Source organism: Protopterus annectens, chromosome 11.part0, assembly GCF_019279795.1.
Source record: "Protopterus annectens isolate FY-2018-M chromosome 11.part0, PAN1.0, whole genome shotgun sequence".
NCBI lineage: Eukaryota > Metazoa > Chordata > Ceratodontiformes > Protopteridae > Protopterus > Protopterus annectens.
Genome location: NC_056745.1, coordinates 1,315,653,151 through 1,315,673,734, shown reverse-complemented (window position 1 = coordinate 1,315,673,734; position 20,584 = coordinate 1,315,653,151). Strand labels below are relative to the sequence as shown.

At 38.3% G+C, this 20,584-nt stretch overlaps 1 protein-coding gene across 1 annotated transcript in view; it reads right to left on the bottom strand.

Moving 5' to 3' along the window:
• LOC122815830 (kielin cysteine rich BMP regulator) overlaps nt 1-20,584 on the bottom strand; it is a 2,917,372-nt gene that overhangs the window by 1,340,032 nt on the left and 1,556,756 nt on the right. Inside the window, exon 26 of the mRNA XM_044088633.1 lies at nt 13,180-13,273. Coding sequence (XP_043944568.1) covers nt 13,180-13,273 — 94 coding nt within the window. The remainder of the gene's footprint in view (nt 1-13,179; nt 13,274-20,584) is intronic.

The following is a 20,584-nucleotide window of genomic DNA, read 5'->3' as shown; positions in this document are numbered from 1 at the left end:
GTCTTAAGAAGCACGAAGTTGACTTTGGAGAAATTTCTTATTGTGGTTTCCTTAATGGGGGGGTGGGGGTGGGATGTGGATATCGAGGGTGATTAGCTTATGGTCGGATCGGACCAACGGGGAGTTGACTTCAGGTGTGGAACACCGGTCACTCATGTTGGTAATGACTAGGTCTAGGATATTGTTGCCCCTGGTGGGGGTGTGGATAAGTTGATCTAGGGAATTGGAGTTTATGAATTCCAGAAAACGTTGCACTAAGGAGTTAGTACATGAGTATTTTCCCAGTTAATGGTGGGGTAGTTGAAGTTGCCCATTATTAGGGTGTTTGGTTGAACCCTAATATTTTCCAGTACATCAAGAAAAGAGGAGTGGGAATCCTGGGGCATGGTGGGGGATCTGTAGCAAGCTACAATTTGGATTGCAGTTTTGCCAAGAGTTAGTTGCACTTGGATAAGCTCGGATGCATTATGCTGAGCAACTAGCCTGGAGGTGTGGATATCCTTAATGAATATGGACACACCCCCACCTTTGGTGTTTCGGTGCAGGTTAGATGGCCGAAAAGTGTGGTATGAGTTATAACTGTTGCAAACTGTTTTGTCTTGTTTGCAATTTATTTTCTGAAATTTTCTCTATGCTTTCATTTAACCCTTGACTTCCTGATCTTTATTTTGAAAATATTTAATTTTTTTCTGTAAAGGAGATGTTATACAGCAGCTATATGAAGCTTTGTTCCTGTCTACTGTCCACTACTAAATTAATTTTAAATAAAATCTTAAATCTTAAGGCAACCAGGGTCCCTCAAGTTACATCACTGGTACTGAACAGATTAATTATGAAAATGAAGGTGTAAATGGGCAGCTAAAAACTCACTGAATGTAACTTGGCCAGAAGAGCATGCAGAAATATGTTCTGTTGCACCTGTATATATTTACACTATCTGCACCCAATTATAAGCTTCACACTGAACACCAAAGAGAGCAGAGGCTGTGTTCTAGCTTCTGGCTTCCCCCTCCCACCACTCTCTCTGTTTTTTGGTTCCTTCCAGTGTTCACCATCCCCCAGTTACTGTACCTTATCTCACACACACACACACACACACACACACACACACACACACATTAAATTCAGGGAAGGCTGATAATTTTCTCCAGTCTTACGGAATTCCATCTTGGACCAAAACTGTAAGCTGGCTGGGGACCTTCCCAGTTATTGTTCAATCTTGATAATAAGCCAATTAAGTATAGTGCATTGCAGAAATAGATGCCAGCTGTTTGTCACCATTTAGCAATAAATAGACTTATCAATTAATAACTAAGTATACAGATGACCATCTGTGGGGTTGACTATGCAGCCTCCTAGCATCTAACTTTGGATTGGAAGAGTATAGATGCATGTCTTACCATGGTTGCCTGAAAATACAATTAATAGCTGTGTCTGAAAATGTAATCTAATGCATAATGTGTCTCAGAAAAGTATAAGTTCAGGTCTTATGATGGTCATCTGAAAACACAGTACATATTTAGTCTGGTACATAGCACAGAGGATCAAAGCTCTGAGTTGTTAATGATATGCGTCTAGTAGTCAAGGATATGGGGTTTGATTCCTTCCACTTCCTTTTGTTTTGTTTTGTTTTAATTCTGATCCTATTACTTCCCCAGACAATGTTCCTGGGTCATCCATAGAAAGGGGCACCTGTGTCCACTGAGCTTACCCAGTCAACAAAAGTATATAAAAAAAAATTTAAGCAGTACAGGTTACCTTTAATTATACAGAAAAACATGGAACTATACAGGCAAACAGAAATTATACAATGAATGTTGATTAACATTCAAAACTGAGCATGCTAATTTGTCAGCCCAACCAGCATGCCCATTGTAAACCGAACATATACCAATAGAAACAAGTCCAGTCACCCAGACATTCTTCTGTTTATATATGCTACAGAGATTCCATTTTTTTTTCTCTTTTTAAAAATAAATAAATAAATAAATGAACTTATATATCTGGACAATTCACAAGTACAAGAGAGACAAGACAAAGAAAATACAAGAAAAAGCAGGTGTGTTGATTATCCTTGTTTTTTGTATACCCTGTCTCTCTCATAAGTCTGAACAGCACTGATGTACTGTGTAAGCATGGGAATATAAGTCCCATACACGTGCAGTACATCAACAGATCCCCATGATACTTGAGAAAAACCCAGAACAGCAACATAGGGCCATTATACAAGGACATTATTTAAGAAAAGTAAGTAATTTTTTTCTTAAATAATGTCATTGTATAAAAGCAATAACCCATGGCTGGGTGTGGGTAATGCTGTATTTACCCACAATTGGCTTTGTTTGTTCACTTGTGCTTTGCCCTCATGACCAAACCACACCAACCATGGTTAAATACAGCATTACCCACACCCAGCCATGAGTTATTGCTATAATAAATCAGTTGAACAAATAAGCTATTCTTGCTTACAGCAATTACTGAGGACTGAGACAATAGCTTAACTTCCAGCATACAGGCAATGGCAACAACAGAAGCAAAAATTGCAGCATAGTTTTTCCTATTACTCATCCTGATCATTCATTCAACTATTTCTTATATGTTTTCCATACAGAAACCACAGATGTTTTTAAGCCAAGTTTTACATTACATATCAATGAAATGATTTCATGTGGTTAGTTAGCTGCCTTCTTTACAGAATCCTCTAATCTTCTAATCACATTTTTACACCTATTTAGCTTTTTGGCCCAGGAGTAGTCAGATATCTTGTAATCCGAGGGAAAAAATATATAACACCCATTGCAGATCTACACTGCATAGAAAAAAGTCACAAGTTCACACATCTCTTCATGCCATTGAGAAATACGTATATTTTAGATTAAATCGTCCATTTTAGTTTACTTGCTGCAGGTTTTATTAGGATCATGTGCATCACTGTTTTTGTCTGGCACAGAAAATAAATGCAAATTGTCAGACATCAAATTTATTTTACTTTTTGTGCAAACCATACAAAATGTATTTACTTTAGCAATGTAAAAGCATACTGCTTCTTTCATGGCTGTTCTGAAAACTCTCTCTACACTTATTACACTCCCTTCCTAATGGCAATTAGCTAGGGCATTCTAACTTATGCTCTCACGTTACATAGCAGTGCAGTTCAACAGCCTTGATTTCTAATGGGTTAACTCTACAGTTGCCCTTATTACTGGCCAATTTTATCAAGCAGGACACAATCTTCTAAATATATTACCCCTGCCATCCTGTTTGCTGGAGCCAAGACTGACGATTCACCTTCCTGCATTGGTTGCTAGGCTACCAATCTAAGACAGATTCCATTTTAAGGTACTGAAAATTAAGTCTGCTCTTACAATAGTAAAGGTAAAAATGCTTTAGTTATATTGTCAGTTCTCCACTACATTATCACATGTTCAACATCTGACATTTTCAAATTATTTATCCTACTATCTCATATTAGTTTTGATGTATGGCCTCCTTATAAAAGAGATTGATAAAAAACAACTATCTCAGTCTCACTGGGGACCCAGCATGCCCCTGCCCTGTTTTTGTCTCAAAGATTTGGCCATTTCTTACATATAAACAGCTAATTTTTCAGCATCCTCACTGTACCCTGTCCTCTCAGTAAAGCATGTGATTTGACACACTAACAGGTCAGTGATGGCTTATGAATTTTTGATTTACCTCTGTAATTTTGTTCTTCTCCATCAATGTCCTTAATTGAGGAAGCTTTGCAAAGCTAACAACTAGCTACACTTATAGTAACATTAATTTTTCTGGATCACATTTGCTATTTTGATCTCTGTTTCTTTTTACTGTGTGCCAATGGCAAGCTACAGCATAATGTGCTTACATTATTTACACTGACCAGCAAAGACAAGCTCTTGAAATTCGATTCAGTCCATGCCCTTACATCCTTTACTCGTTTAAATAGATACCATGGAGGCAATCTTCTGCATGTCACAGTACAGGCATACACTCTACCAGAAGGAATGCTTTATTTTTTTCTTTATATTAATTTGTTAACCAAGTAAGTCCTGTTTGAACTAGTTGAGCTTTTCAAGGAAGACCTGTAAGAAGTCCTGGCAGTGACTTGTTGAGATACACACAGCTTGTAATTAGAAATTCAAGGGATCAAATCCTGACTACAGTTACCCCTGTGTGCTAAACAACAGTCTAGTCTCTTTCACAGAGTTTATAAAACATTTGCATTGTGCACCAGCTTTTCAACTATTTATTACAATGCCTTTTGAAAGATAAGGTTGCCTCACCCATCCCTGCTGAGAATCAATACATAATTGACTCCACTTATAATTGGTAATTTCCACTTGCATCATATCTAAGGCTAGACAGATATGCAGTACACTTATGTCTAAAATAACATCCTCACTACTGTTTATTTTACTTAGAACTCATTTATCTGTGTCAGAGATAGAGTTATGCCACTCTTACTTAAAGCGCTGTTGCAAAAACAATAAAAAAAACACAAGTAAGTCTCAGTTAATAAGTTGCTCTGGTGAGACTTAAAACCATTCTGCCATGACCGGTCACTGCTTTATACCAAGTATTTTTATTACAAGTCACATTCAGTGAATCTGACAGTATACCACAAAGGGTTATCACATGTCACTAATGAACCTGTTTTTTTTTTTTTTTTTTTTTTTATTCTTTCAGCTTCCACTTTCATGCTGTGTTGATGTTTACCTGAATGGCCCACACAGTTCACAAATGGAAAAAAAATGATCAGCTTAGCTATTCTTTCCCTCTCAGGTTACCTGCCCCACTATGATAGTTTTCCAGGCTAAATAATTACATTTTTTAATCTCATTAACATTATCTGCTGAAGAACCTCAGCAAATAATTCCTCTAAACCATGCAATACCATTATCTGATACAGTACTTTTCTCCAGCTTGACTGTCTTTGGTACTACATGTTGTGAACGATCAACTGTAACAAAGTGTACTGCATACAAATACCAGAAGATTTCAGAACCAACACATTTTTATGTACTCCTTTTAAATTGTAGCAGGAGTTAAGATCACTGCCACCTGCCTAAGAGAGATTGGCAGAATGTGACACCCTTTCATTTCATTCATTAATCATACTGCAGAGAAGGTCAGCAAGAGAAAAATACTGAGAAAGTTGTAGCAAAACTGAAAGTTAATGAAATGCAGAAATCACCCTTTCTGGGATTTCATGCCTGGCCACTTGTGTGATTAAAGATGCCACATCAAGATCAATCCATTTGACATTTCCAGAGTGTTTTACTACTTAGTAAATGATATATAGAAACTAAATAAGTGTAAAGAACTTCTTAGTATGAAACCCTCCTAAAATGAATGCTTCGAGCACACTCTACATCTTACTTTCAGGCTACATAAATAAAAGCAATGAGTTGTACCTCTCGAATATCCAGAATTTTGCAGAACATTCCTGATCTTGTCTAATATTTTTACCCTGCACCTCATAAAAAAATGATTTTCTGTTTAATCACTGAGGATTACATATAGTTAGTAATGCATGATATTAGAGTTTCGTATTTCTTATTGTTTGCAGAATGCATATTGATGCAGAGCCTGTTATTCTATTACATTTTTACGTGAATTAAAAGTAATACTTACAAAATGTCCCTGATTGTGAACATTTGTGCCCCATTATTTTTATCTCTGTCTAGAATTCTTGTGCAAAGAAGTTGAGAGGTACGTAATGAGTTGTAGCATCTCACCAACCATTTCAGCTACTGATAGATGCTGGCACTGTTGTTGCACTAAACTGACAAGTAATGTGCAGACAGCAGCAACCTTACATGAGCTGCTAAAATAAACATGATTCTGAAAATTTCCAAAGACTTCGATGGCATGGAAAATAAGCATGTGCTCCTCCTATCAAATATTTTCCATATTTTATCAAATGTACTTAACCCACACAAGCACCTCACAGTCATACCCAGAACACTGGATGTACCTCAAATACTGCTACATTTTAAACTCTGCAAATAAATAGTTAAATAACAGGTGGTGAAAGCTGCAGTGACAGCAATTCTCAGGTGAAATGTGGAATGAAATGATCGTGTGCCAAGTGAAACAAATAATTTTAAATTAATTAGCCAGAAATACACTGTAGGAATAACTTAAGTGCAACCATACAAACTATTACTAACACTGAACAATGAAAACAAATAATAATTTTTGCTTCCATGCGCATAAGACACAAGGGCATTCTATGCATTTGATGACAATGAAACAGATTTATGAGCTAATAACTATGCATTAGGCCATCAATTTTTATGCATGTCAGTATAAAGGGTTTCCATTTCCAGAAAATCAGAAAAGCTCAGTGGTAAACATAGAAAACATACATTAAATACCTTTTGCATTACGCCAATAAGCACTATATAATGTAGTTCACAATTCAAGAAATGATCTAAGCAATAGAAAAATCGGTTCAAAACAGAATAATGACTAAAAGAACATTAAGTTTTCCAGCACAGACATCAGGCTCTACATTACCAGTTATTTGAAACCTGCTAATATTATAAAATTCTTGGAGAGTAAGGAGCCATCAGAAGGTAATGGCAAATAATTAACTTAATGCTGCAGATGTCCTTCCTGAGCATAAAACCACGGTGGTGCAGCGGTAGCATTGTCGCCTCACAGCAAGATGTTCTCCCATTCGATTCTTGGCTGGAGTGGAGTCTGCATGTCCTCCCCGCGGTCGAGTGTTGTTCGAAAGACATGCGTGAATGGGCGTGCCTTCGTTGAAGGTTGGGCGTCGAGCTGGCACCTTGCCACTGTAAAAATCTACTGCCAATCATTAGTGGGCAGGAGTTCCGCTGTGGCGACCCCTAACCGGTAAAAGCCGAAAGAAGAAGAAGATGTCCTTCCAGAGCATGGTTAGCAAGTAATTCTGGAATAGTACAGTAGACAGAGAAACCATAACTGCCATCTGTTGCATGTCCCTAAAAGAATTTCAAAGAGTTCTTCTTAGAAATCAAAATATTTACAGTACTCTTCATTCTGCCCATAAAGAAATGTCTGAATTCCACATGGAATGCAACAGAAGTGGTGAGTCATTACCGCGGCTACCAAGCATCTTTCTTTTCATTATGCTGCTCTCTCTGTCTTGAGGAATATACTTTCTTCTTCTTCCATGAAAGGGTATTAAAGTGACTGGTTTCTATGTCATAACATTCCTTGTACAGGTTTAATGCCACAAACTGTACCACAAAGTCATTAAGAGAGACTGGTATAGACCAGAAATAGTACCTTCCATTAGCTGTCAGGCTTTTTGCAATACAGATTTTTTCATCTTCATTATTCAGCTGTCTCCTACTAGGACAGTATGCATGATATGTGCATTTGGCATGCAAGTCAGCTGTAACAGTTAATTACTGAGAGAAATGTAACAGGCAGGTCCTGATTCATGGGTTCAAGCATAGGACATAAGCGAAAGGTGTGCAGTAGTACAGATCATTAGCCTTGCATAAGAACCAAGAAAAATTCCATTACATGAAGAAATGCTTATTTTGGGGGTTGGGGGGATTAGCATAATGGTTAGGGTGTTCACATTACAGACATGAGGTACAGGGTTTGAATGGAAAGGGACATTTGTTAGGCTTAAAATCTCCCACAAAGACAGCCAGTCTAGTATTGGCCTATGAAACTATTATAACAGAACATGAAGTTTATTTTCAAGTTGCTGGCTTTGTGCAAGAGAGCAAAAGAATGGAAAATTTTATTAGAAAACATAATAAGTAAAACATTGAAATGTAGGCTTATAGAATTTAAAGGGTTGGCATGGAAAAAGGAGTCTGTTGATCTGATTCACTAGATAAATAAAAATGTTTGAGAGAAAAGGGGATATATGTAGGGAGTAAGGGGAAAACAGAAGGGTTGCTGGGAAGGTTATGCAGAAGCTAGAAATAGGGCAGACAAAATGTTCATGATCAGGCATTAAGAAAGCGAAGAATGTCTTACTCAAGTATTTAGGAGAGGGAAGCAGCTGAACAAGACTGGAAAGGTCAAACTATAAGGTGGGCAGTGAAGAAGTAAAAGTTTTAAACAAATATTCTTCATCGGTGTCCAACAAAGTAAACAGTAGGGAAGCTACCCATCTGGGAAGGCAGTATGGAGTTGGAATGGAATGGATAGCAATGATAAATGAGGAAGGGGAAATGGGCAGTGCGAAAACCTGAAGTATTATTCTCCCTAGTCTCTTATCAAACATGTTTTAATTTATCAACTAGACTTACTGGTAAAGGGAAGAGTTAAGACTGAAAATGCCAAAAGAAAACAGAAAGGACTGATAGTGCTTTGGGAAAGTTCATTACAAAAATATTTAATAAGTCTCTTTAAGCTGTCTTGGGAACAGGGTGCAAGCATTTATACCAATCACCAAAGTGAAGCAAGGAGTAGCTCAAGAAACTACAGGCAATGCGATGGACTTCACTACTGGATGAGGCAATGGAAGAAATCCTGTAACCAAGGCTTATAAAGCTTCTGTGGCAAAACAGACTGTTCAACAGATTCCAGCATGAAATTACATCAGGAGGATCCTGTCAATTAACCTAATCCATCCAGATTACTGCCTGAGGTTCGAGGGAGATCAAAAAGAAATCCCAGTGGATGCAGTCACTCAAGACTTCAGAAAGGACTTTGATTTAGTCTGACACTATAGATGCTTTGCAAACTGGAGGGGGGGGGGGGCATAAAACTGCATGTTGTTAGACAGGAGGATATATGCAATAATAGATAAGAGAAACTGTTACTAGATTACGTGACAAGTGGTGTCCCACAGGGTTTATTCATGAGACCATATCTATGTTATATATTAGACTTTGACCTCAAACTAGCTCTGGAAAACTGAATTAGTCTCTTTGAAGACAATACAAAGTTTGAGGTGGACAGCAAACAGTACTAGAGAAGTTTGAAGAGTGGGGCCTAAGATGACAGGACGTGTAGTTTAAAAGCTTCACAAAAATATGCTGTTGAACTTGCGGAATGACAATCCAGGGCCGAGAAACACCACTGGAGTAGGGGGGGTTAAACAATCCAGAATATGAAAGTCATCTAGGACGTATTATAACAGAAAATGTAAGCCATCAAACTCAGTGTGAAAGAATGTCAGGAAATGCAAATCAGCTGATGATATGTTAAATATAGGTAGGGGGGGCTGAATTCCATTCATGGGAATGTAATAAAGTCCCTACATCAGCACTATGTCTGGCAACAGCTAGAGTTCTAGTTGTAGTTCTGGAAGACTCCAAGGAAATGGAAGGCCTTACTGATATGCAAAAGTAGGTAACTATGGAGGCAGGCATTACATATGAAGAAAGGAAAAGACAACTCAATCTCCTTACATCATGAGTCGGAGAGAGACTGAGAAATATGGTATGATATAATATGGCTAGAAAAGAAAACAGGAGAAACACGAAGTAATTAATCTGGAAGAAACAGTACAGCAGGAATCAAGAGACATGGTTTGGAGATAAATATCTTTTTATGTGAAAGTACTTTTTCATGGAGAGCGAATGGTTGACAGATAGAATGAGTTACCACAATTGGTAGCAAAAGTTAAAAAGTAGCATCATTTAAAGTAGCTTGAGGTGTCCGGACTAAAGTTAGACTAGAGTGATTAAATCTCCATGGGTCATCTTCAAGCTCCTGAGTCCCAGGCAGTTGAAGGCCACTTTCTTATAAGCAGGGATTTGGGCATACTGCAGCTTGTTCATGTTTGAACTCAACTACATGTTCAGGCAAGATGTAGAAGCCACATGAAGACAGTGGACCTGCCACATCTTATCCAAACATAGTAGCCAAGTTTGAGCAAGCTAAGTATGGCAAATGAAGGGAGTGGAAGGGACAACTTAGATGTGGGTTTCAGTGGGAAGAGAAGTTTATGTTTAGGGAGCAGGTTAGGAGATACGTTTTAGGGAATGGGAGTGGAGTTTTAGGGACATGGATAAACAGGGACTATAGTTTAAGGGTGCAGATAGTGGAGCTTTAGCTTTAGGAAGTAGTCAGAGACTTTAGGGTTAGGTAGGAGAGTGCTATGGTTAAAGCTGGGATTATAATTAGGGTTCTGGTAGGGCTAAACAATGCACTAGGTGGGGGAGGTGGTAGGGCTATGCAGTGCACTAGGTGCAGGTGGTGGTAGGGCTATGCAGCACTCTAGGTGCGGGTGGTTGCAGGGCTATGCAATGCATTAGATGTGGGTAGTGGTAGGGCTATACAGTATACTATGTGTGGGTGGTGGTAGGACTATGCAGCACATTAGATGCGGGTGGTGGTGGAGCAATGCAGCACACTAGGTGTGGATGGGGATAGAGCTATGCTGTGCATTAGGTGCAGGGGATGGTAGAGCTGTGCAGTGCACTAGGTGCGGGTGTTGACAGGGCTAGGTAAGTAACAAGATTAGAGTGCACTTGCATTATGAGTGAATGGCAGCTTACAAATTTGTCAGGTGATACCACAATGGAAGCACTTGTAGTAGATCCAGTCTTCTTCTGCAATCTAGTTATATCAAGAAATTTTATGTAAAGTGTATGTAACACATTTCTAAAAGGAATGAGTTAAAGCTGCTATTCTTAGACAGGAGTTACCCTTTAATGTCGGTTGACCAAATAAGTAATGAAACTGCTAAAAAGCAAAATTGGTTTATTTTAACTTATTCAGTTGACACTCCAGAGACAATAAAGACTGTTTCCTCCAACAGGAAAACCATATGGGGTAATGGTGAACCAAAAGTCACAGATTTGTTAACAAAAGAGGTAATAATCTTAAAATGGTAAAAAAATATAAATTATGTGGCTCCATCATTTTCCAACAGGAAGGAGATTTTCTCAACTTACAATCTTTAGGGTTAACAAGTTTTTACATGTAAATATCCAAATTTTGTCTATTTAGCTAACTGTTTTTTTTTTGGGTTTTTTTGGATAATTGCTTCTATATAAGAAAACAATTAGAAGGCTAACAGACTGCAATTATGAGCACTTCCTTCTGATTAAAAAATAAGGTGGTGCCAGTGCTTTTCCAAGCACAGCTGTCAATTTAATAATTTTAGAAAATTTGAGCTTTGTATTAACATGTTTTAATTTACAAGTTAACATGTATTTTAGCGGGGTGACATTAAGACCAAATTAGAATGCAGTTAATTGGGGTAGCGTTTGCTGTAGCAGGTAACTGAGTAAATGTCAGGAAAATCCTACTAGAACTGCTGAACTTTATTTGGGGTTAATCAGAGTCTCTTTAATTGATGGCAAGTGTGTACCCAAGAAGACCGAATGCTGTAATTAAATCAAAAGGTGTTCCAACAAAGTATTAGTTTAAGGGTGTGCACACACAACAAAGTATTAGTTTAAGGGTGTTCACACTTATGCAACCAGTGTATTGTATGTTTTTTATTTTTTATATATTTTCCCCTAACAGATTTGTTTGTTTTCAATTGAATTTTACAGGTTATAGGTCACATTAAAGGTGGGAAAAGTTTTGAAATGATTTATTGTGGTCTAATTTTTTTACATCAGAAAAACCTGGCATTTTAACATGGGTGTGTAAACTTTTTATACCCACTGTGTGTGTGTGTGTGTGTGTGTGTGTGTGTGTGTGTGTGTGTGTGGGTGTGTGTATGGATCTAGGACTATTACACAAAATCACATTTCCACGAAACGTAAACGACCGAACACTCTTTAACGAAAGTGCTTTTCATTGAAAAATCACTTTCACTAAATTGTGCAAAAAATGTAAAAAAACACAGTACTCACATTTACGCAAGCCCCCCTGCACTCCCAACACCCCCTACTTTTATATTATCACTCTGAGATTGCACTACAGTGGAAAAAAGGGAATATTCCCTTATCCCCACTGTGCTACAATCTCAGCAACAGCCATTTCCCCAGATTTTTATCTTTTTTAGCACACTGTCATGAAAGTACTTTTTTGGTGAAAAGTGTGCTCAGACGTTTCACTTTCGGTGAAACGGTTGTTCGATAAATAGTATGAATCCCACACACACATACACATATATATATATATATATATATATATATATATATATATGTATACATATATATACATATATATATATATATATATATATATATATATACATATATATGTATATATATATATATATATATATATATATATATATATATATATATATATATATATGTATACACACACACACACATATAATGCAGTGGAATTCTGGATGTTGTTTATTACACATTGTAATTTTCATATGCTGTATACATCTCTCATGTTCTTTATGTTATGGGTATCTTTCATATTCAGATACAATGCTACTGTTCTAATATAAATATATATATCTATAATAAGTATGACTTTTACATATTATGTTTATATATGGTAACTGTATCATGTATGTTTTCTGCTACATAGCTTGGGTTATTGCTGAAAATGGTCTGCCAATCAAGGACCAGGTCACTTAAAAAGGTAACAAAGGAAAAAATAAACAAGTAATAAATTATAACTTTACAGTGTAAAACTCCTGCATAGACAAAAGTGTAAGCCCTCAAAGGGTTAACTTTATTAGTTAAACTGTCAGTCTGTTTTAGAAGTTAAGTTTCCTGTTTCTCTCCAAAAAGTTTTTTTTGGATTAGTGAGAGCTACCAAGATGCTAATTACAAAGAAATGTAATAAATTACAAAGCAGACACATGCAGGCACACATGTCACAAAGTTTACAGTGAATTTCTCAGGTTAAACATCTGTTATTATAACAAAATCTGTTGTAAGGCCTGAAAGTAGGCAGGATCCTTTTAGAAACAGAATAAAGTAAATTAGAAAATGTCAAGCGTGGTGCAGCGGTTAGCGTTGCCACCTCACAGCAAGAGGTTCTCCAGTTTAATCCTCGGCTGGGGTGTCTTCTGTGTGGAGTCTGCATGTCCTCCCTGTGGTCACGTGGGTTTCCTCCGGGTGATCTGGTTTCCTCCCACATCGCAAAGACATGCTGTAGGTGGATTGGACACACTAAATTGGCTCTAGGTGTGCGTGCGTGTGCCTTCTGTGGAAGGTTGGGCGCCGGGCTGGCAACTCGACACTAAAAAACTCCACTGCCAATCATGAGTGGACGGTGATCTGCTGTGGCTACCCCTAACTGGGGAAATCTGAAAGAAGAAGAAAAAGAAGGAAATGTTAAATATACCTGGACACTTTGCACAACACTGTCCTGGTTTCTTCTCAGGATTTGTGCACGTCACTCCAGGGCAAGTAACTGAAGCACAGTGTACTGAACCATCCTGCAAAAAAAAAAAAAAAAGAAAAGTAATACATAAATAAATAAAAGAGAACAGACAATGAAATTGACTGCAGAGTATTAAACCATTTACTAACCCAAAACTAACTATCTGCATCAAGCATTTAAACAAGCCATCTCTCATACTTTGCTGAACACAATATCTGCCTTTACTTGCATCATGTATTTATTGCTCAAAGACAATCTAAGCAACATCGACTACATCTTGAAACAAGTACAGCACACTACACCTTTATGACTAGATGTTAAGGTAGATATACTTTAAAACAGTTAATAAAAGAATAAAAACAATTATGACATGATGCAAGAAGTACAAATGTGTCACACTCTATAATATGTGAGACTGTGCACCTTCTGTGATACAAACTATATTTTTACTTATTATCTATAATTTTATGCCTTAACTAAGTATTCCTTCTCTGCTGTGCTTAATCATTCTGTCTCAGCTACTTGTTCATGACATATTGTTCATATTTAGGCTATGTGTTCAAGTTGAGCCAATACCCACAAATACTGTCTCAGAACTGTTACAATATCATGCTATCATTGTGTATCTTTGTTATCAGACTACACACTGTTCCTGCAGATACAAAAACAGTTTGTGCACCTTAAAAATGATTCTTTATACAGCACAATATGTTTAAACATACAAAGATTTCAGGCACAGGAAATAATAGGTTCATAGGTAGGTATTAGGCTATCTGCCCAAAGGCATTTATAAGCCTAGCCAGAATGTGTTGACTTTCGCCACCATCTTAGATTAGTTCCCTGTGCCTCTGTCCAGCAGAACCACTGAAGTGATCCCCGGGGTAAACTTTCTGTTTCCCATCCACTCGTCAAGGTTTCTTTTGAAGAGTGTTAGCGAGGAGCTCTGCCTAATGTAGATTGGAATCTTGTTCCAAAGCATGGGAAGTCTCTAGGACAGGAATCTATCCCTCCAGCACATCCTATTTATTGTTGTGGTGAGGTTTAGATCCCTAGAGTGTGTGGTTCAAGGGGATAAGGTTTTCTTTAGGTGGAACATGTCCATCAATTCTGGGTTGGACATGGCCTTGTATGTCAGGCAGGGATCACCTCTGAGTAGGTGGTATGCAACTGAGTACAGCTGGAGTTTCTTCAGTCGAGCTGCATAGAGCATCCTCTTGGTGAGGTACTTCTGTGGTGTTTCCAACTGTTGCAGGTGTCTTGTAAGGTACATCCCAAATGGAGCGTTGTACTCTATGATGGGTCTGATGAGTGATGAGTAAAGGGGCACAATGACCTCTTTTGATCTGGATGCAAACCCTTTTGTGATTAGGTGGGCCACATAGAAGGATTTTCTAACCACTTTGGCAATGTGATTATCAAAGGTGAGATTACTATCTACTTGGGTCTCCAGATCTCTTATTACATCTTCCATATTTAGGGGACTACCACCTATGTGGTAGTTTGTGGGTACTTTGTTTTTTCCAAAGGGGATGACTATGCACTTTTTGACATTTAGCTTGAGGCCATGATTTTGACACCAGGTATCCGTCTCAGTGAGACCCTTTTGGAGAGTCAATTATAGCCCCAAGTTTGCAGTCGTCTGCAAACTTGATCAGCCATAGTCCTCCTGTGCTTGCCTGTACCTCTGAGAAGTATATGCCAAACAGGAGGGGTCCTAGGACTGAGCCCTGGGGAATGCCACTTGTAACCGGTTTAGAGTCGGACCTAGCTCCCACAACTTTCACCATGTGGGTTCTGTCCATGAGCCAGCTGGCAACTCATCTTGTGATGTAGGGGTTTATCTTCAGGCTGGTGAGCTTGTCTATAATACCAGAATGGGGAATGGTGTCGAAGTCCTTTGTGAGGTCTAGGTAGGCTGTGTGTACCACCTTTCACTCATCTATAGCCTTGGTAACTGTCTCAAAGAAGTTCACCAGGTTTAGGAGGCATGATCTGCCCTTAACAAAGCCGAACTGGGTAGGGTCCAGTGTTTGGAGGTTCCCAATGTCTCTGTTAATGAGTTCCATGATGATGCGCTCTATAGCCTTGCAGACCAAGCTAGTCAGGCTTATAGGACGATAGTTCCTGGGGTCTGTTGTGGCTCCACCTTTGTTGAGTGGAATAACCGTTGCTGTGCACCACTCTATGGATACGTAGCCTGTGGAGAGGCTGAGTTTGAACAGTGTGCTTAGATGAGGTGTTAGTTCATCTTTGAACTCATGTAGGATGCAGCCTGGGACACCGTCCGGTCCCATTGATGCTGTGTTTTTGGCTATAATGTTCTACTAGACTGACAATGAACCAGAATACTCATCTCCATAGTAAGTGTCTTAAGTTCTTTGCAAAAATATGTAAAGTAGTACATGTTTTACTATAATTTGATAGTCTTATCCATGCATTACCTACTCTCCCAGAAAAAAACAATTAAGTACATCTCTCATTCCAATATAATACCATACACAGGTTATCGAATTTTTCTCTACTCCTCTTTTGATAACCCCAAACATTCACAGAAGTAGTTGTCTGTATAGGTCCTATATATCTGAATAAGGTTTCCTCTTAAATATTTATATGATATACTTTACAAATTCAGATATTTTAATCTTGCATAATTCCTTAAACTTTCAAATCCATGGATATCCTTGGTATATTTCTTCTGTACTCTTTCAAACATAGTCATTTTAGTTTTCTTATAAGGTTTCCATATTATCATTCCATACTTGAGTTTGGACTTAATGTAACTTACAACGATTTCAACATTTCTGATATCCTAGACATTATAAAATATTTTATGCAACTGATAGTTTTATAACTATAATTAACTAATTGGCTGATATGATCAGAAAAACTGACCTCCTTGTCTATTCATATAGTCCTGTTTCTTAAATGACTACAAACGTTACTTAAGTAGCATAATGCTAGACCAATGCTGTCATCTTCAGTCTGCTCAGCATGTGGGTTATTAGATTTAATCAGATCCAAAGTCAACACCTGGCTGTAAAGCACCAACTATCCTCCAATAATGCTCTGCATTCCTAAGGCTCCTTAGATCAAATTTGCCCATTCCATAACTGACTGCCACCTAATATGCCACCTAAGAAAACTGAGGCCAAAAGACCAAGATGGTTTGTAATACAAGACTTAAGTCAGGCCTGCAAGGTACACCAAGAACCACACATTTTGGTAACAATTTGGTAGGGGAATGAAGATTGTTGAGATGGGTAGAAGAAGACAACATGGATCTATTAAGTACATAACTTTCATATCTGATGTCTTTTCCCTCTGTCTCAGACTGATTGGGCTGTAATGAGAGAATATTCCACAAAATTTTGGAGCCAAAAGAAACCCTGGATTTGCACTGAATATCAAGCTTGTAAAGGACACAAGGGTATGAGTGTTTGACCAGGTAGCCACTAAGCAAACATCATCCAAGAAATCATGACCAAAGAAAGCTGTTGAAATAGATACTGCCCTGGTGGAATGAGTTTTTGGCTTGGAAGGTAGGGATAAAAAATTAGTAGTGCATACAAAAATATGCAGCCAGAAAGCCATCTAGAGAGATTAGCCTTGGAGAAGGACACAAATAGATGGTCTAATTTCCTGAAACCTATGGTGCTGTCTAAATAAAATCTCAAATTACAAAGAAAGTCAAGGGAGTGTGGCATATATTCATCAGTATTACTAAAATTTGAAAGGAATATTGGTAAATAAATAGACTGAATCAGATTTGACTCAGAGGCCATCTTAGTCAAAAAGATTGGATTAGTTGGCAATTAAACCCTATCCTTGTGAAAGATGTGCTCTACTGGTCGATGAGAGAATATGGTGACAAGGAAGACGTGGGTGAATGCTGGGTCTGAGGCTGTTCAGGACCTTAAGGTGCAGGCTGTTCTAAGGCAAGATGATGTGAGATTGAAGATCCCTGAAAACAAGATGATTGGGATGGATCTGATGCAGGGTATGACAGCCCAATCCCCAAGTGGAACAGAATCCTCTAATTCAAAAGTTGACACCAGGTTGGATTACTGGAGAAGGCCCTTCCTTGATCCACAGACCTAGGATAAGTCCCTGCCCCAGGCACATACACAGACCTGAGGTCAAGAACAGAGCTGAGCTGTCCAGGGCCAAAGCACTAAGGGGGAAGGATGGCTCCAAAAGTCTCGGAGTCAGCCCCAACTGCTCAGCTCCAGGATGCAGAGAGCTCCAATAGAGCCAAAGTTAAGTACATCAAGGTAAGCATCTATGGTGAATGGAGTCAAGCTGAAAGTGCAGATGGGGGAACCACACAGACAGCAGTTGCATTGCAAACCACTGGAGCTGGGGCATGGACCAGAGAAGGAGAATCAAGGTAAGAGGTAGAAGGGTAAACTTACTCCCCCCTCAGAGCCAAGGGGGAGGGACTGATCCCCAAGTCAATCTCAGCCTTCAAGAATGTTAGCATTAGACTTCTCTAAGGCTCTGCATGGCCTTAGAAGACCTCAGGAAAGCCATCAAGTATGGCTTATTGGCCATTGAAGTGGTTTATCCAAATCCTGGCTTTCATATGGAGAATAGACCCGAGGGGCTAAAGGCTGTGTTGAGAATTCCGGATCTGGCAAACACCAAAAAAGAAGACTGGGGATGACCAGACTCTTACAATGCAGCCAGAAAAGGGCTTCATTATCTCTGACAGCCAGGACTGAAGTGGTTTCAGTGTTGGTGCTAAAAGGATCAGGGACTGGTATCAGGAAGGTACTAATGTCAGATACATGGAGGGAGCCAGGGAAGTACAGGACACTGGGGGGCTTCTGCACTGGTTCACCTGTGGATGGAAACTCAGCCAGTCATTTTCTGACCTCTTTATTTCTACCCTTCTGTTCATCCCTTTCTTTTTCTTTTCTGTCTTTATATTTATCATTATCTTTCTCTCTCTCTCTCTTCCCTTTCTTCTGAGACTTCTTGGATGGAGAGGGAGAACTAAGAGACAGACAGTCTGCCAAAGAAGAGGTGGAAAAGAACCCATTCAACACTAATTTGGCCTTTTGCCCAGACCCCAAAACAGACACAGATTTGACAGTCTTGGTTCTAAGTATGCTACCCCCAAAGCAGTAAACATATTTGTAATGACAGTCTTGAGGGGGGCAGTTAATGACAGCAGTTAATATACTTTTGGAAGGCCAAAGTCTAATCAGTAATTTATTATACATATATTTGTTATCCCAAAAAGCAGAATCAACAATATCTGAAAAAACTCACAGTGAAAGCTACAAGAGAATGTAACAAATATTTAACAAGCAGTGCTGGACTAGTGAGACAGCACTGGCAAGAAATCCCAGATGGGGGAAAAGAACAACCAAGACAGAGAAAACAGCCTAGGCTTGACACACACAGAACACCATGTGCCCAAATGACAACTTTTTAAAATTTAGTCAGACACACTTTCAAGAAAAAAAAACTTGACTTTCAAGGGAGAGGTGAAAATTTTATACAATAGCAATCCTAGCTGTATAATCAGAAAAGAACAGAATAATAATATCCAAAATCACTTATCTCTAGTGGAGCTTCAGAACCATGTTGGACACTGAAGAACAGCAAATAATATCTGAGTTGACTTGGAAATACAGAGCATCATGGGAAGGGAGGGGAGTTGGAGTTACAGAACCAAAATTGTGAAGTGTCAGCTTCAGATGTGGTAATCAGGGCCATAGCAACAAAGAACGTGGCCCCCTCCGAACATACGTCTGGGGCCATTTACACTATCCCTCTGAAATTAACATTTTATTGGCCACACTGTTCACACACATCAACAAATGTCTTAAGACCAAGCTAAAAATAATCCTAAACTACTAGAGCTTCGTGATTACTCAAGACCAAGCTAAAAATAATCCTAAACTACTAGAGCTTAGTGCTTATTCAAGACCAAGCTAAAAATAATCCTAAACTATTAGAGCTTAGTGCTTACTATAGTGTAACTATAATAATAAATCCAGTTCTTCAATTGCATAAATATACACGTCAAAAGACTGCTTTCACCCAATGAACTCGCATATGCTGTATTCATCATTAATGAAATATATGAAATGTAATTCTAAAAGTTGCATTGCAGTGCAGTTGGTCCATGACTGTTCAGTTAGCATAATGCACACAAAATTGCATACAAATTATTAACAAAACATGTCTGGAACAGAATAGGGTGACAAATGTTTTCTTAGCATGCTAACATATATATATATATATCTATATATATCTATATCTATATATATATATATATATATATATATATATATATATATATATATATATATATATATATACAGGGTTCATATTATGTATATATAGGCCTACAGTGTACATGTATTCCATACACAGTTAGCGTATTTACACAAAGTGCTTCTTTTGAGCCTTGTTTTCCACAAACTGGTTAATCAGTGTGTCACAGTCCAGAGATCTCGCAATCTTATTTTTGACTGAGATAACTGCAAGCACAGAAAGCCTTCTGTCATGGTTAAGTGCAAAATATTCTTGATCAGGTTCATTGTGCTGAAGCTCCTTTCAGCACTGGTGACAGTAACTGATGTGGTCAGAAGAACTCTGATGCAAATGTAAAGATTCATATATACCTCCTGAAGGCTGTTCTTGTATATGTACGTTAAAAAATTGTCTGCTGTGACAAGTCCTCTCTCTTTCTCTATGACATAAATAAAATGATTCAATTCCATTATGAGTTAGTTGACATCAATGTCTCCTATTTTTCTTTCAAAATTTTTGCAGTGATTCTCCAGTTCATTTTCTCTGTGATACTGCTTCAGGCTATTATCGTTGCACAGAAATCCAAACAACTTATACCACTCCACGAGTTGGTCAAATCACGACGAAACAGAAGATATGGCCTGATCAGTGAGAACAAGAAAGAACTGCGATTTGAATTTTTCTTCGCCAGAAAGACGACTCGAATCATCAGCACATTCGTAATCAAACATTCTCTTCTTACGTGGCACTCTGGTTTCCGGAAACACCTGCTCAATACCCATATGCTCTGCTATTTCAAGTGTAATTGTGACTACAGAGTTATATCCTGTATTTTGATAGTCTTGAAAAAACTTCATTGTAGCAGGACATCAGTTGAAACATCCAGTGACTGAATTAATTTGCTGGTTATATTGATGTGAAACAGTATATCGTAACATGTACATACAGTCAGAACAAAATGCCACTTAGTAAAATGGTCTAAAAGCACACCAGCATCTGTTGCTGTATTGCCATCTTTCTTTTCAAGTGCATGTTCTCTCAAAGATGAAAAAGCATTGGACAATTCTTCAAGGTGATAATGCAATGGCTTCACAGCATC